The 17,663-nt window shown below is 36.6% G+C and overlaps 1 protein-coding gene across 1 annotated transcript in view; it reads right to left on the minus strand.

Moving 5' to 3' along the window:
• NINJ2 (ninjurin 2) overlaps positions 1-17,663 on the minus strand; it is a 150,927-nt gene that overhangs the window by 4,461 nt on the left and 128,803 nt on the right. The window contains exon 2 of the mRNA XM_031939517.1: positions 325-556. Within this exon, the coding sequence (XP_031795377.1) occupies positions 325-556 (232 nt within the window). The remainder of the gene's footprint in view (positions 1-324; positions 557-17,663) is intronic.

Below are 17,663 nucleotides of genomic sequence, written 5' to 3' on the forward strand. Positions count from 1 at the left end.
ATTACAAATAAAATCCTAAATTTTCAATGATTTAAAAAAAAAAAGGTTTCAAACTGAAAACAATCTGGGAAAAATTAAATCAGAAAAAAAATTAAGAAAAAAAAGTTTCTTCTACTTGGCTCCCAAGTGAAAAATTAGGAGCAAAGGGTAGAAGTTTTAGGGAAGTGGGTTTGGGCTTAGTCAGAGAACATCCTTTTAGTTAATCCAAAGTAGAATTTGGTTGTGTTGAGAATTAATATGTTTCCCTTTACTAGATGTCTTCAGACAACCCTTAGCTGTAAAATGCAACAAGAAGCAGCTCATTTAATATCCCTCGTTCCTCACCAGTTATGATGAGGAGGATCCCAATGACCACCTGTAAGAGCAGAGAGATGCTGAGGAGGGTGACCAGGATTATGTAGTAGGGAGAAGGTGGTTCCTGTTCTAGAACAGCCTTCAGTCGAGTGGCGTTGGACATGAAGAGAGCCACATCCAGCATGCTCTCCGAAACACTCTTCTTTGTGGCATAATGGTTAAAATTGATGGGCAGGTCCCTCCTGGGGCTGGGATTCCTGGGCTACAAGGGAAAAAAGCAAAGTTAATCAGGAAATCCCAGGACTCATTGCAGTAGAAAAAGCCTTGGACTGAGAGCCTCTGAGTCTAATCAGACTCTGTAACTACTTTGCCGTGGGATCCCAGGAAGATAAATTATATCACTTGTTCTGCACCTCAGTTTTCCCATCAGTAAAGAGTTTGAAGTATATGGTTTCTAGGGTTGTTTCCCATTTTAATACTAAGAATTCTAATACTATGAGTCTATAAGTAGTGTTTTAGAAAATGTTCTTTTCTGTCCCATACTTTGGCTTCTCTGATTGATTTAGAGATTTCTCAACTTCTAGATTTCTACTCCTTTCCCTAATTGAGACACTTTCCCACAGTGGAAGGGGGGACGGCATGCTCAGAATCTGCCATATGAGAATTAGTTGAAGCAACTGGGACTGTTTAGGCTACAGAAGAGATTTGTGGGCAGAAAAGACATGATAGCTGGCTTCAAATATTTAAAGAGCTCTTATATGGAAGAAAAAATTAGATTTGTTTAGCCATGAAGGGCAGAACTAGGAGAACAATGGGTGGAAATCACAGGGAGATAGATTTCAGTTGAATATAAGGGGAAACAATAATTCAAACTATATAAAAATGAAATACACTGCCTCAGGAAGTAGAAAATTCCTTGTCAAGGAAGGTGTTCAAGTGGAGGCTGGGTTATTATTTGTTGGGAATCTTTAGATTAGATTCATTATTCAATTAGGGGTAGGACAAGTTTATCTGTGGATCCCATTCCAACTCATACTTGTGCACAACTTATACATGAATCCATTTACATACATGTTAGCTTACCTGCATATATGTATAAAGGTATTAATATATATATAACTACACATGTATAATTCCCAACTCTCTATACCCAAATGCTTAAACTTATATATATTTGCATAAGTTTCCAAATATAGTCATCTATAAGGCAACATTTTCTACCTGTTGTCTGTCTGGAATGAATAGCAGCTGGAGCAGGTGGCAAGACCAAGGATTGGAATGAGACCCTGGGCCTCGGGAAAGCATTATAACTTTCAGGAAGAAGATAACCAAAAAGCTAAATCTGAAGGACTAAAAAAGCACTTAGTTACATTTTTCTTTCATGATGCTAAAGACCCACGAGTACAAGGTTAGCAAGGTTCCAACAATTGAAAGAACTACATACTTTCACCCACAGGTCCATTAATAATAATAATAGCTAACCTTTATATAGCACTTAACTATATACCAGGCACTGTGCTTTACATACATTTGATCCTTACAACAATGCTAGAAGGAAGATGCTACTATTATCCCCATTTTGCAGATAAGGGAATTGATGCAAACAGAAGTTAAGTAACTTTCCTAGATCACACAGCTAGTAAGTGTCTGGCTGGATTTGAACTCAGATCTTCCTAACTTCCTAGCTACATCCACAGTGCTACCTAGCTGGCTTCTTCCTGCCAGCACATACTCATTTATATGCATTCTCTCTCAAGGACGAAGCTGCTGAAACTCGGAAGAAGTTCCATGAGTTGCTGGCAATTCATGCCTCCATGTACGATGGAGAAATATGGTAACCCTATCTCAAAATTTGAAGAATCCCTGGGATACTTTCACTTTCATCTAGTTAAGATTAATATAGATATAGATAGATAGTTTGGGAAGGACACTAGACTATAATTGCTTGGTAATCTTTCTAGACATCTCAATGAGGGTCCTACACAACTGGAGTTGAAAATGTAATATAATATATCCGACATCTGACTGATATAGTCTAACCTGAGGCCCAATAAGATAAAGTAATTTTCACAAAGTAAAATAGCTAGCACAGAGCACACTCTGGATTTAAACACAATCCCTCTAACTGCATCATACTAGGTCTTGATATGGGAAGGAAAGAGAAATGATGGGGTCAAAGATGACCCTAAAATTTGGAGAGAGAAGCCCTGGAAATAACACTGGAACCCCACAGACTAGAATCATTGCCCACTGATGAGGACTTTCTGGCATTGACCATGACTCCTTATTACAGCATAACATTTTCTTGACATGCTTAACTCTTTGATGTGAATTGAAATTAATTAGTTTAATGATGTAGTTCAAGGCCAGACAACCACAGGATTTTCAAGCTCTCCCGGCCTCAGCCTTTACAAAGAAGGTACAGTGGCATAAAGAGAGACTGAATGAAAAGCCTAAAGTCTGGACAGAGAGAATCTGGTCAGTAGTGGATGAATTGGTTCTTTATGATGCCTTCTGGAAACCAAGGAACTATGTGGCCCTACAGCAGCAGACTGAAGCAAAGCAATGGAACAATTCCTTGACCAATCATCCTGGAACCAATAGAAAAGTTAATAACACCAGAGCTCATATTTATATGGCACTTTAATGTGAGTAAAGAACATCATCATTTTCAATAAATCTTAGGGAGTAGTGCTCCAATCCAGGTCTACTTGAATTCAAAATTAATATTCTGTCCATATTTTGCTTCTCTCACTGGACCACATTAAGTCCTGAACCAACAAGGAGTCATAGTTATGAAGCAGCAAAGAACAGAGTCATTATATAGATCTTGCTCTTCACTGATAATGTGAATTATGGGAATTTTGCAGATCGGGGAAGGAGGAGCCTTGTCAGAGGTTTTGTAGTACTTTGTAGTCCTCTAAGAAAGGGGGCTCACCAAAGAGTAAGTTTCTTGACCAAACAACCCTAATTTCTTATCTCCTATGTAAGTATCTCCATCTAGGGAGTATTATATGTCCTGTGTCCCTGGGAAGGTGGAGATCATTGTACAGAGAAGGCTAGTTGTTTTGACTGTTTATATGTCTGATTCTATGATTTTTTTTGTTGGATTAAATATACTCTGCTATATTTTTAATGTCTTAGTCAGCTAAACGCTTGCATGGGAACTGAGAGCCCCTTTTCGTTTGCTGTAAAGATAATCTGAAGCAAAATCTCATGAACAGGTATAGTTTAGATTTCAGAGCTTAAAATCAGAAGGTATATGATTTAAATGTTCACTGAGAGATTGGGATCACCTGTGATGATCAAAGCTCAGCAACCAAGAAGTTTAGTAAAACAAAACAAAACAAACAACAAACAACAAAAACATGTTAGAGCCTGAAGGTACTAATTAGTGAAAAACATATTGACTCTTGGTTCCAAAGAATTTTGTTCCAAAAGGCTTGGAGCAAAAGGCTAAGACTCTCCTGCTCAAGATGAGAGACCTCAGTTGCCAAGCTTTTAAAGAGATCAAGAGAGTTCAATCATTAAGTGTGGGGAAAAAATCTGAGATTTCATTTTTATGATTCTTTGCACTGATGCTAGACATCTGGTTGAGGACTGCTGCTTTCCTTTAAAGACCTGTAAAAAAAGCCTATAAAAGTTCTCACTTCTAATGAGAAAGAGAGTCTTACAATCAAAGGCTTTAACTGAAATCATAATATGGAAGCAGGGTCTATCCTTACATGACCAGTAGGGCTAGAACTTGCAATGTCCACCAGACACTGCATTCAAGAGAGCAGGTCTAATGAAACCACATCCAGTAGAGACTACATGCCCAAGGAACACCATTAGGGGTCAGATTCAGCAGAAATGCAATGGTGTAACTAAACCATATCAGTTTTTAATAATCGGTCAGGTAATGCAAGGCAGAAATAGAGGCACATTTTGACTCTGTAAATGACTGTAGCCATCCATGTTGCTTATCTGTGTTTATTCTTCCTACTGATGGTGTGTGTACTTGTGGGAAAGTGAGGCACCAAGTTTATGGGGGAAATGTTTTCTTTTATTAGTGTCATTTCATTAAGTGCCTTGCTTCGAACCAACCTTGTACTCTAGCTGACTGGTAAAAGCAGTCCTGTAAGGGACCTTATAAGCAGTGTTAGCTTCCTGTAGCCATAGCTCAGTTTCCACCTCTTAGGAATTCTTTCCAGATCCTCCCTTCTCTTGTTTTTTTCCTTGAAATTTTAATGGATACAGACTCACAGCATTCTTTGAATCTGGGGTATCCTCCTTCAGGGGATCTACACTTCAAACTGCAAGACTCAGACCCTGAATATAAAATGGGGATAATAATAGTACCTTCCATACAAGGTTGCTGTGATGATCAAACAAGAGAACATATGTAAACTGGTTCCCCCCTTTTAAAAAAGTTGGTATAGAGTTTAAAAATATTTGCCTTTCTTTTAAATTCTTTTCACTTCTAACCTTTAACCCCAATGGTTGAAGTCCATTTTACTGTTATTTGCCTTATCTAGCTTGCTGTCCCCTGGTACCTTTGCTAAAAAATGTATAAACAGCCTGACACACATTCTAAGGAGGGAGCTGGCCCCAGGAGGAAGTCCTGATGTTGGGCAGGAAGGCAGCTGGGCCTAGAGACTGGATTAGCGTTAAGTAAACGAAAGTCCCCAGGGTTGTAGTCACATTTGGGATAACTCTGGGGAGAAGAAACTGAAAGGAAGGAATGATTCACTTGGATTCTGGTTTAAACCTTCCTCTCTTGTCACAGCGGCTTCTAAGCAAGGCATTTCTCTGTGTCTGGGGAGCTCATTATCAATATTTCATATTGCTAAGTTTGGACTCTAGAGGGCAATCATGTAACTTGTCCCATTTTTCTGAACGAGAAGCACACAGTGGCTTGAAGTCCTGTGCTTAGTGACTAGGCAGTCTGTAGATCTGCCCCCTCCTTTCCAACTTTTCTTTACTAAGCACTTTGAAGAACTTTATAGAACAGACAGCCTGGCTGCCGTAAGGCAAAGTTAGGGTTAGAACCAAAGTTAAAATACTTACAGCTAGCAAAATTATCAGAGTGTCTATGGTCTAATAAAATAAGGAAATGAGCCTGATGGAAACTGAGAAGCTTTTCAAAGAGATCAATATACCTCTTCCTTCCATTTCCTTTACTTTTTTTCTGGTAAGACAGGTTTAGAGAACTTTAATCTCAAAATATTGAATTTTTTCCATGTTTCAGAAAGGAGAGAGGTTTTGATCCTCTGAGAGAATGAGAATTCTCTGCCTTTTCTTTCCATGTTTTAGGGACCTAAACCATTCATATTGAATGATAGAACTAATGACCAAAAAGTTTGATTGAATGATTCAGTGAAAGAAGAGGGACAAGTATAGGGTCTCACATGTGGAATTAGAATACCAACTTTACAAGTATACAATCATGAATTGTGTCTGGACAACATTCGTGCAGAAAAAAAAAAAAAAAAAAAAAAACCCTGAGGATTTTAATATGCTACAAGCCAAAAAGAACAGTAGTCATGGCAGTCAGGGGAGCAAATACAACTTTAAATTGAGTTGACAGAAGTATAGTAGCCAGAAGAAGTGAGATAATAGTTTCACTATCTTCTGACTTTTGTACTGTGCTCATATTTTAGGAAGAACACTGACAAAGTGGAGCACATCCAGAACAGGGAGATTAAAATTTTGAGAGAATTAGAAACCATGATATACAAACCTGTCTTTCCTCTAAACTTTCCGGTTTCTGTTGAGGATATCACCATCCTTCCTGAACTTGAAACCATAAAGTCATCCTAGATTTAATGCCTCTCTCTCCACATCCAAACAGTTGCCCCTGCTTTATATTCATTTCAGCCCTTTTTCAAATGCTCAATTCTCCTCATCCAGACTGTTACAATGAAGCCCTAGTTATTTCCCTGTTTCCAGGGTCATATTTCTTTCCATCCTCCAAGCAGCTAGCAAATTGATATTCCCAAAATATTACACTGACCATGTTCTTTCCCTCCTCAAAAATCTTCAGGGATTCCCAATGATCCCTTGGATAAAATTCAAAATTTTCAACCTGGAATTTAAACCCATCTTTAATATGGCTTCCACTTTTTTCTTTCCAGTTTTGTATCATATTAATCTCTTTCACACACACTCCATTGTCATCAAAGCAGTCCAATAGTTATTCAATCTCTTGCCTCTATGCCTTTTGCATGAGTGGCCCCCGGGTTTGAAGCATGGCCTCCTTTCCTCTGCCTCTTAAATCTTTAATTTCCTTTGAGGTACAACTCAATTGCTACTTCTATGAGTGCAGGTCATCCAGGCCCTCCAGTCTACATTTGTTAATCTTTTGAAATTACTTTGTATATAGCTCTTTATTTTCTTATATGCATACACATTCTATGTTTCCCAGGAGAATATAAGCTCCTTGAAGATAATCTTGGTATCTTCAGCTTAATACAGTGTCTTGTCCAAAAGTGTTTTAATTAATGTTTGTTAGCCTGTGTTGCATTGAATCAGGTACAGGAATTGAGAATATTTAGCCTGAGAAGACAAAGCACTTATTTTTGAATATTTGATGTTGAAGAGAAATTAGACTTTTTCTCTTTGGTTGCAGAGGACAAAATGAAGGAGCAATGGGTGGAAAGTTTAGAGAGGCAGATTTAGGCTCAATGTAAATTTTTTTAAAATGTCTAACAGTCATCCTTCATTCTCCTTTGCTTCTTTGTATTCTATTCCTCAGCAGGTCTTGTTAATTTTATCTCCTTCACATCTCTGCCAAGAGTTCTCTTCTCCATTCACATCACAACTACCTTAGTCCAGACCATTATCACCTCGTATGTGAACTGTGGCAACAGTCTCTGTCCTTCTCCCTGAATCCATTCTCTAATCCAGCCACAGGGCTTCAGAATTGATATTCTTAAACCACAGCTATGAAAATGCCATTCCTTTTGCACGAGACGCTTCAGTGATTTCCCATTGCTTTCCAGTTAAAATATGACTTCCTTTTTTTGGCATTAAAAGCTTTCAGAATCTGGGTTTAGCCTGTTTTTTCAAATTGATTACATACTACTCCCGGAATTCTATGCTCTAGCAAAATTGGCCCATTTGCTGTGACCCATATACAACATGTCATCTGCTGCTTTCTTACTTTTGAACTGACTATACCTCTATGTCTGGAATACTCTCTTTTTCTCTCTCTTTTTTTCACTTAATAGTATTTTATTTTTTCCAATTACACAGTAGTTTTAAACATTCATTTTTGTAAGATTTTGAGTTCTATTTTCTCTCCCTCTTTCCTTTCTCTTCCCCAAAACAGCAAGCAATCTAATTAAGTTTATAATAAGCTATATATATATATATATATATATATATATATACATATATAATTTTTAAAACATAATTCCATTTTAGTATATTGAGAAAAAAACAAAAGGGAAAAACCTCATGAAAAAGAACTAACCCCCAAAAGGTGAAGATAAAATGCTTTGATCTGCATTCAGTCTCCATACTTCTTTCTCTGGATGTGGATAACATTTGCTATCATAAGTCTATTAGAATTACCTTGGATCACTGTATTGCTAAAGAGAAGTAAGTTTATCATAGCTGATTATCACAGAATCTTTTTCTTACTCTATACAATGTTCTCCTGGTTCTGCTCCCTTCACTCAGCATCAGTTCATGTAAGTCTTTACTTTTCTAAAAGAAAAAGCTTTGCTGACATCAGCCTGCTCATCATTTCTTATAAGAACAATAATATTCTATTACATTTATATACCATAACTTATTCAGTCGTTCTCCAGTTGATAGGTATTCCTTCAGTTTGCAATTCCTTGCCACCACAAAAAGAGCTGGTATAAATATTTTTGCATATTTGATCTTGATTTTGTGATCTCTTTGGGATACAGATCCAGTAGTGCTATATCAAAGGGTATGCAGTTTTACAGCCCTTTGAACATAATTCCAAATTGCTTGAATGTTATTTCTCTTTACTTCTGTCTCTTGGAACTCATGGCTTCTCTCAAAATTCAAGAAGCCCTTCTCCTTCAAGAGGTCTTTCTTATTTCTCCCTATTATTAGTGCTCCCCTCATTACTATGATTTTTTGTTTAATGAGTTTTTCTAAAATGTATACTATATTTACTTAATGTTTTATCTATTCCTCTGATAGAATGTAGGTCCCTTAAAGATATGAGACTGACTTTTGAATTTGTATCTCTAGCACAATACCTGGTATTTAGCTGGTGCTTAATAAATATTGAGTGATTGATGATTGCAGTTGTGCAAAAGGGGAATAGGATGCTTCATAAAGTGATAAGTTCCCAACTGCTCTTTAAAGAAAGATTGGATATACTATTTGGATGAAATGATCAGGCAAATAGATTGTATGACCTCTAGTGTTTCCTCCAGTTGTGGTATATAATGACCCTTCAATACACAGTTAGATAGAGATCTAGATAGATCCACAGGCTGAGCCTGTGCTTTCATTTGGTATGGGAAATTTCAGTAAGGAAACTATCATAAAAGGACCCACATGTGCAAAAATGTTCATAGCAGCTCTTTTTTGTGGTTGCAAAGAATTGAAAAATGAGTAGAGATACCCATCAACTGAGGAATGGCTGAACAAGTTGTGGTAATCAAAGATAATGGAATATTATTGTTCTATAAAAAAAGTGATGAACAAGCTGGTTTTAGAAAGGCCTGGAAAGATGTACATGAATTGATGCTGAGAGAAACAAGTAGAATCAGGAATACATTGTACACAATAACAGCAAGAGTGTGTGATGATCAACAGTGAAAGACTTGGTTCTTTTCAGTGGTTCAGTGATCCAAAGCAATCCCAATAGACTTTGGGCAGAAAATGCCATCTGCATCCAGAAAAAGGAGACTGAATGTAAATCAGCACAGGCTATGTTCACTTCTTTTTTCTGTTTTTAATTCTTCCATAGTTTTTCCCTTTTGTTCTGATTTTTCTTTCCCAGCATGATTTATAAAGTAATGTACATTAAAAATAAATAAATTTATTAGAAAAAATAAAAAATACATATACAAAACAAAGGAAATTCTCTATCAACATTTGCTGTCTGCAACTCCTAGAGAGTTGACTGGGGGGCATTGAGAGGCTATAGCTTATTCAGGATCACAAGATAAATGTTAAAAAAAAAAAATAGAAAGAGGGGGAAAAATAAATTTAAAATAAAATTTGAAAAAAGTTATATATATAAAAGAAGCTGATTTTAGAATTTAGGAATTTAGGATTTTAGAATTTAGGACTTTCTAAATCAGATCTGGTTCTCCGTTTACTAGATTAGGGCTTCTTAAACTTTTTCCACTCATGACCTTTTTTTTGTCAGAGAAATTTTTTTACATGACTCCAGGTATAAAAAATAGGTATCCAAAGCAGATATTTATTGTTAACCAAATCATAATTTCTTAACTTCCACCTTCAGTCACAAGACCCCATATGGGGTCACAACCCAGTTTAAGAAGCTGGGCAATAGGCTACAATGACTCAAGATTCTTATAATAATGATATTTACATAGGGCTTAAAAGTTACGTATATTATCTCACTTAATTCTTACAGTAACTCCATGAGGTAAACATTTTATATATAATTATTACCATTTTGCAGATGAGGAAACTGTTTCTGAGAGTAGCCTGGTATTCTGCAACATTTCCTCACTCTCTGTCTAAGGACAGTTCTTCTGTTCTTCCACATGGGGGCATCCTGAGCATGGAGGATACTAGCTCTCCCAGACCAACGGTCATTGTTTCAGTAGGTGGTAGAGGGAAATAGACTGGATCAGCTTTGTGCCCAGGAATCAACTTGCAGGAACAGAACACTCTGAAAACAGGATTCTTCAAGGACCCAGTAGTATCAGAAAGTTGAATTCCTAGGTGTGGCTGGGCTGACATGAAATACCCGGTGTCAAATGTGATTTCAGATGTGTACAGAGACAAACCAGTATGGACCTGTGTGTATGTGTGCCCTCAGCAGCGTGATTGCATTTGTGCTGAGATCATAGCATTCCGAGCTAGAAGAAGGCTCTTTAAAGAGCATTGAGTCCAAGGGTTTTCACCTTGAGGGCTGCAAATTTGTTTTTCGTATTTTGATCATTATAGTTTGATCTAATTGGTTTCCTTTGTAATCTTATGTAACTAAAAAAAAAAACAAAACCCATTATTCTGAGAAATTCATAGGCTTCCCTAGGCTGCCAATGGGGTCTATGATAAAAGAAGATTAAAAATCCTGATCTGGTTCAATTTCCCACATTTTAGAGATCAGGTGACTTGTACAAAGTTACACAGGTAGTAACAGAGCTGGAAAGGGAAGGTCCCATGATTCCAAATCTGATGCCAAACCTAAAAATAAATTTCAATTCAATATAATTAATAATAAATGAAATTAATGATAAATTAAATATAGGCAAGACCCTAAAGTAAGAGAGAAAGAGAAGAATTTTCTTTTCTAGGGAGTCTATTCTGTTACTAACTAGTTTGGTAATCTTGGGTAAATCATGTAACTATATTCTTATACCTCAGTTTTCTCATCTCTAAAATGAGAGGGTGAGGCAACTCAGCTTCAGTCATTTTCAGTTGTGTCTGACTCATTTGTGGTGACCTCATTTGAGCTTTTCTTGGCAAAGACACCGGAGTGGTTTGCCATTTCCTTCTCCAGCTCATTTTGCAGATGAGAAACCCAAAGCAAATTGTGTTAAGGACTGGGCCAGGATCACACAGCTAGTCAGAGGCTGAGCTCAAATTTGAACTCAGAAAGATTGAGTCTTCCTGACTTCAGACCTGGAGCTCTATCTATTGTGCCACCTACCTTCTCTGAATTAGGTGATAAGGATTAACAAGTATGAAGACTGTTTTAGATATATACTCTTGTCCTTTTCTTGAAACAACATAGGTGACTAGAGATGGACAGTAGGATCCTTGGTCCTTTATCCTATTTTTAAGGATGGAAGTTGCTGCATGCAAAGTGTTTCACTTCATAAATACTCCAATGAAAACAATATAATTGCCTGAACACTCAATTCAGTGTTTTTTTTTTGCTCAATTACTCTTTAACTATTTTCAGACTTATTAAAATAAAATTTATCAATTTTTTTCAAAGAGATATGAAAAGGTTAGAGTAAAGCATGGGATTCTAACCTTCTGTTGTCATAGACCCCTTTGGCATTTGGTGAATCCTATGAGCCCCTTCTCAAAATAATATTTTTAAATGCATAAAATAAAATGCATAGGATTATAAAAGAAACACATTATATGGAAATGTATTTAACAGCAATAATATCCTTTTTAAAAGTTCATGGATCCCTGGCAAGAATGCCTGGACCAAATGATATTTAAGGTCCCTTCCAGCTCTGTGCTTCATATTCTAGGTCATGTTCTCATCTCTCTGAAGCAGTATAATTGCAGCCTTGCCTAAAAGCAGAGAGATGGATGAATTGACTTTTGGAAGTTTCTTTCAGTCTATTATTATTTCAGGATCATTATCTGAGGAATTCCCCCAAATCCTAAAGCTGTTTTCATTTTATGTGGCACCTGAGATTAAAGGCAGCTAGGTAGTGCAATGGGTATATCAGCACTCTGGAAGCCAGGAAAATCTGTCTGAATTCAAATCCTGTTTTGGGCACTCATTAGCTGTGTGACTAGGCAAGCCATTTAATTTGTCTGCCTCAGTTTCCTCATCTATAAAAAAAAGGGATAGCAATAGCATCTACTTTCTAGGGTGGTTGCAAGGATCAAGTGGAATGATGTTTGTAAAGGGCTTAGAAGAATGTCCAGCACATAGGAGGTGATATACAAATATATAGAATTATTATATGTGCTATATAATATAAATAATAGTATTAGCTATTATTACCAGGATTAAGGGGTGGGAATGGGACTGACAACAGTAGGGAGCTGGGAAAAGGACAAGTGACATTAATTGCTCCTTTCAAGTTGTCCTCACACATACTTCCTAGCCTCATGGTAGAGGAACAAGTCCTTGAAGGTGGGGCTTTGGCAGGGAACAAAACCTCCCAGAATGTGGCCTGGATGGGGAGCTCAGCCTCCCTGAATGAGTCATGGCAGTTTCACATGACTTCCAAAGCTCTCCCTCCCTTGGCTGCTCTGCTTATACCTTTCCTTTTTCCAACTGCCACCCTCAGTTTAGATCATAGATTCCTATCTGAAAGGAAACTGGAAAGGCTATTGTCAAATCTCCTCTCTAGTTCACAAACAAAAGAAACTTAGGCTTCAATGACTTGAATCACATGGATTCAAGTAGCAGGCCCAAGACTTGAACCCAGGTATTCTGATCCCCTTGCATCATGGGGAGAAGGCTCCCCAGCTTTCTGCCCTCCAGATCCAAATCTTGTTCATGAGGGCAGTGCTGGCTCTCTAGGGGCGAATGATTCCCCAACTCCACATCTTCTAGTATCCCTGGAGCTCCTTCAATCTGAATCCCAGCTCACATTCTTGCCCAGGGTTGAGAAGGGGGAAAGAAAGAGAAAGGAAAATCTTGCAAGATTTCTGTACCCACCTCTGTCCCTGATTCACAAGGAGACTCTAGGATGAGCCCTTTGAGTCTCAGCTTTTTGGTCTGTACAATGGGTAGAGTAACTATCCCTCACAGGGTAGGTGAAATTATGTTCACAATGAACAGCTGAACTTCTCTCAGAAAGGTGAAATGCATAATTGATTTCTTTCCATTGGGAAGCTAGCCTCTTAGTGCTCTCATATTCATTTCTGTCTTTTTGGCTTTCTTATTTAGTTTAAAAAGATAGAGCCAAGTCAAAGCTTTCATACTCTTCCTCTACCCAGCATCTTTTCTTCTTTCAGAAAGGCATTGAGTTTTTTAGATTGTATTGTGTCATTGTCCCAATGCAGAGAGAACCTTAGAACTCGGCAGAGATGGTGATTGCTCAGGGTCCTCAAATTTTTTAAATAGGGGGCCAGTTCACTGTCCCTCAGACTGTTGGAGGGCTGGACTATAGTAAAAACAAAAACTTTGTTTTGTGGGCCTTTAAATAAGAAACTTCATAACCCTGGGTGAGGGAGATAAATGTCCTCAGCTGCTGCATCTGGCCGCGGATCATAGTTTGAGGACCCCTGGTCCTAGATGGTAACATAAAGAATTACAGACTTGAGGGGAAGCTAGATGACACAGTAGATAGAGCATCTGCCCTGAAGTCAGGAGGACCCAAGTTCAAATCTGGCCTCAGACACTTAATACTTCCTAGCTGTGTGACCCTGGACAAGTCACTTAACCCCAATTGCCTCTCAACAAAAAGAAAGAATTCTAGATTTTGTGCTAGCAAGGACATTAGGGCATAGATAGTCTAGTTTCCTCATGATCTGAAAGTACCTGAGAATATCCTTTCTCTCCCTTAAAATATTCCCCCTCTATTCTGGACCTGAATATTGTGTAATTCCACTATGAGAGATTTATCCCTTTGGGTTAGGTCAATTTTCTCTGGGAATCCCATTAAAATTTAGATAGTCCCATGCAGAGGTAATGCATGGCTTCTCACTGGAAAGTCTAGGACCTTTCCAGAATGAATATAGGGGGAGGATAGAAAGGGTAGTTTCAGAGCAATGGACCTTACTAGAAAGGATATGCAGGATAGAAAAGGCAAGTTCTATAGGCTGAATGAGCACACTGAGTAGCAATCAAGAGAGTCTGGAAACCAATAAGAACTTTTTCTCCTTAGTCTCTGTCCTGGAATCCAGTTCTATATCAAATATTACTTAATAATTAATGCACATTTCAAACACAATGTTCTTCAATCTCAAATTCAACACACCTAAAATAACATTCACTATCTTTTTCTTTGAAACTTACCACTCTTCTATCCTTAATATATGCTTTTTCATCCATTCATTTATTGATTTAGTTCATCTCTCTTATTTTGTAAGTAAAGGAAATTGGGTTCCAAAACATAAATAGGATTTGTCCAAAACTGCCTACTGAGTTAGTGGCTTTGCCACTAAGAGTCATATTGCTTAATACTTAGCACAGTGACTAGAACATAATAGACACTTAATAAATATCACAACTCTTTAGTGATTGCTCTTTCTGTCAATCAATCAACTAACATTTATAAAGCACCTATTTTGTTCTGAGCACTATGCTAGTGCATGAAAATCTCATAAAATTTCAGAAAAGCAAAAATATCAGATATTTTTCATTGACAACAATGAAATAACAATTATATTCAGTATATTATCTTTGAGGAAAATATTTTATATAATTAAAGATTAATTCTAAAGAAATAAGTACATCAAAGAGCAAATCATAGAAACCATAGATAAGTCATTAAGGAGAACAAGTTGAGCAACTCATCAAAATTTGTTGGATGTAGCAAAAGCAGTTCTGAGGGACAAATATATATTTCTAAATATTTTCATCACAAAAGAGAGAAAAAAATCAATGAACTGAGCATGAAACAAAAAAAAAAAAAAACCCTAGAAAAACAATAAACTTAAAAAAACAAACAAATGCTAAAATAGAAATTCTGAAAATGGAAGATTAATAGTTTTTTTAAAAAAGACATTACAGGGGCAGCTAGATGGCTCGGTGAATAGATCAGTGGCCCTAGAATCAGAAAGATCTGAGTTCAAATCTAGCCTTAGACATGTAATACTTACTAGCCATGTGACTCTGGGCAAATCACTTAACCCCAATTGTTTCACCAAAAAAAAAAAAAAAAAAAAAAAAAAAAAAGAATTATGCTAATTCATAAAATCAGTAGCATTAAGTTTTTTGTTTTGTTTTGTCTTTTTGGAGAACTATAAAATAGATAAACCAGTAGCTAATTTGATTAAATCAAAGAAAGAGGAAAACAAGTGTCAACAATTTAAAAAGAAAATTCAAAGCAAATAAAGTAAGTTATTAGATATTACATTATCCAGTTAAATGCAAATAAAATAAAAACATAAATGAAATGGATGAACATTTACAAAAAATATAAAGTACTCAGATTTGTAAAACTAGAAATAGTGAATTTAAATAACCCAATCTCAGAATAATAATTGGTGTCATATTAGATATATATAACATATTTGGTGTCATATCAATAAAATTATCAAAGAATTACCTTATAGAACATTTAAAACTGAAATTCATGTGGAAGAATAAAAAGTCCAGAATCTCAAGGAAAATAAGGGGGAAATGGGCAAGGAAGCCAGATCATTGGAATAATTTAGTCTTGGTCAAAAAATAAGTCAACCAATGGAACAAGATAGTTACATGATATAAAACAACTGATCACAGTAGCCTTGTGTTTGAGAAACCAAAACACCCTACCTATTAATTTAAGAACAAACTATTTAACAAAAAGTATTGAGGAAATTGGAAACTCGTCTGACAGAATTAGGTATATACTGAGACCTCTAATGATGTACCAAGTTCCAAATGGGTACATGACTTAGACATAAAGAATGTCATCATAGGCAAATTAGAGAAGCAAGGAGAAGCAAGGAAATTGCCTATCAGACCAATAGATGGGACAAGAATTCCTGAGTAAATAGGAGATAGAGACTATCACAGAAGATCAAGTGGACAATTTTGATTATATACAATTAAAATGATTTTGTGCAATAGATAATGGGAAAAAAATCTTTATAGGAAGTTTCTTAAAGGTCTCATTTCCAAGTTATATAAAGAACTGACTTGAATTTATAAGACTGAATCATATCCCAATAGATCAATGGTCAAGGGCTAGGAATAGACAGTACACAAATCATCAATAGCTATATGAAAAAATGCTCCAAATCACTAATCATTTAAAAAGCTCAAATTAAAGCTACACGTAGCTTCTATCTTATTTTCATCAGATTGGCAAAATTGATAAAAAAAGAAAATGACTAATGATACAGAAAGGTTGGTGGAACTGTGTATTGCGACACCTATTCTAAGAAGTAAAAGTGCCCCCAGAGTTACTTAACTGTATATACTATTTGATTCAGTGATAGCACTATGAGGCCTATATTTCAGAGATTAAATAAAAGGAAAATCGTCCTATATATATAAAATAATATTTATAATAACTTTTTCTAGTGGCAAAGATTTAAAAACTAAGATGACTATCATTTGAAGAATGCCTTTTTTAAAATCACATTTTATTAGTATAATGCAATATTGATAACCATAAAAATTATTAAAAGAATGGTTTCAAAGGAACTGATGAACTGATGCAAAATGAGTAGAGCCAGAAAAGCTTACAATGACAACATTGTAATGCCAGGCAACTTTAAAAGATTTAAAAACAGAACTATCCAAGATGGTGGAATAGGAGGAAGTTGTACAGTCCAGCTACCCCCGACAACTATTCTAACAATGATCTAAGAACTCATGACTAAGTAGTGATCAAGCAATCAAACGACAATTTATCTTTCCAGCCTAAGATTGCAAATTTGACCTAAAGGAAAATTACTGGGGCAGAACATGTAGAATACAGAGATGGGATATAACCTATTAATCTAAGGTAGGGTGAGAAGGAGTCAAGAACATAAACTGAGTTCCCAAAGCCCAGAGAGTGAGGACTCAGCCTGCCAACCAGAAATTCAGCAAAGGAGTGTCCAAGAAGGGATGGGATCACAGATAGCCCTGAGAGTTCTCAGTTAGGCAACAACACTGACTTGTCCAGTATTAGACATGAATGAATGTTAGAAGAATGAATTAAACAAGCAAAGACAAAGAACTATGAGGGGCTGGTAATTCCTAAATCACAAATCCAGAAAGGGACAAAAACTCCAAACCAAACAAAATCTCAAATTAAAACACATTTTGTTCACAAGCTCAACTAGGATTCCTAAAAGGAATCTAGCACTTTTAAATGATTTTTTAAAGTATTAAAAATGAAGTGAGAATGATAGAGGAAAGAATCAGAGGAGACAGGAACCGAAAGAGAGAGAGAAAGAGACAGAGAAATAGAGAGAGAGGAGGGAAGGAGCGGGAGAGGGGGTGAAGAGAGAGAATGAGAGAGAGAGAGAGAGAGAGAGAGAGAGAGAGAGAGAGAGAGAAGGGAAGGAGGGGGAGAGAGTAGGGGAGAAGAGAGAGACAGAGAGACAGAGAAAGAGACAGACAGACAGACAGACAGACAGACAAAGAGAGAGACAGAGACAGAGAGAGAGAAAAAAAGAGAGAGACAGAGAGACAGAGAGAGAGAGAGAAACAGAGAGAGAGAGAGAGAGAGAGAGAGAGAACTATGGAGAGACTAGGAAAAAGAATTAACAGTTTAGCACAAGGTACCAAAGCACATACAAACACACACACACGCAATCCTGATCTAGAAAACCTATCAAGGAGAGATAATATGAGAATAATTGGATTATCTGGATCCATGACTTAAAAAACATATAATATCATATGAACATAA

The sequence above is a fragment of the Sarcophilus harrisii genome, chromosome 5 (genome assembly GCF_902635505.1).
Source record: "Sarcophilus harrisii chromosome 5, mSarHar1.11, whole genome shotgun sequence".
NCBI classification, from domain to species: Eukaryota; Metazoa; Chordata; class Mammalia; order Dasyuromorphia; family Dasyuridae; genus Sarcophilus; species Sarcophilus harrisii.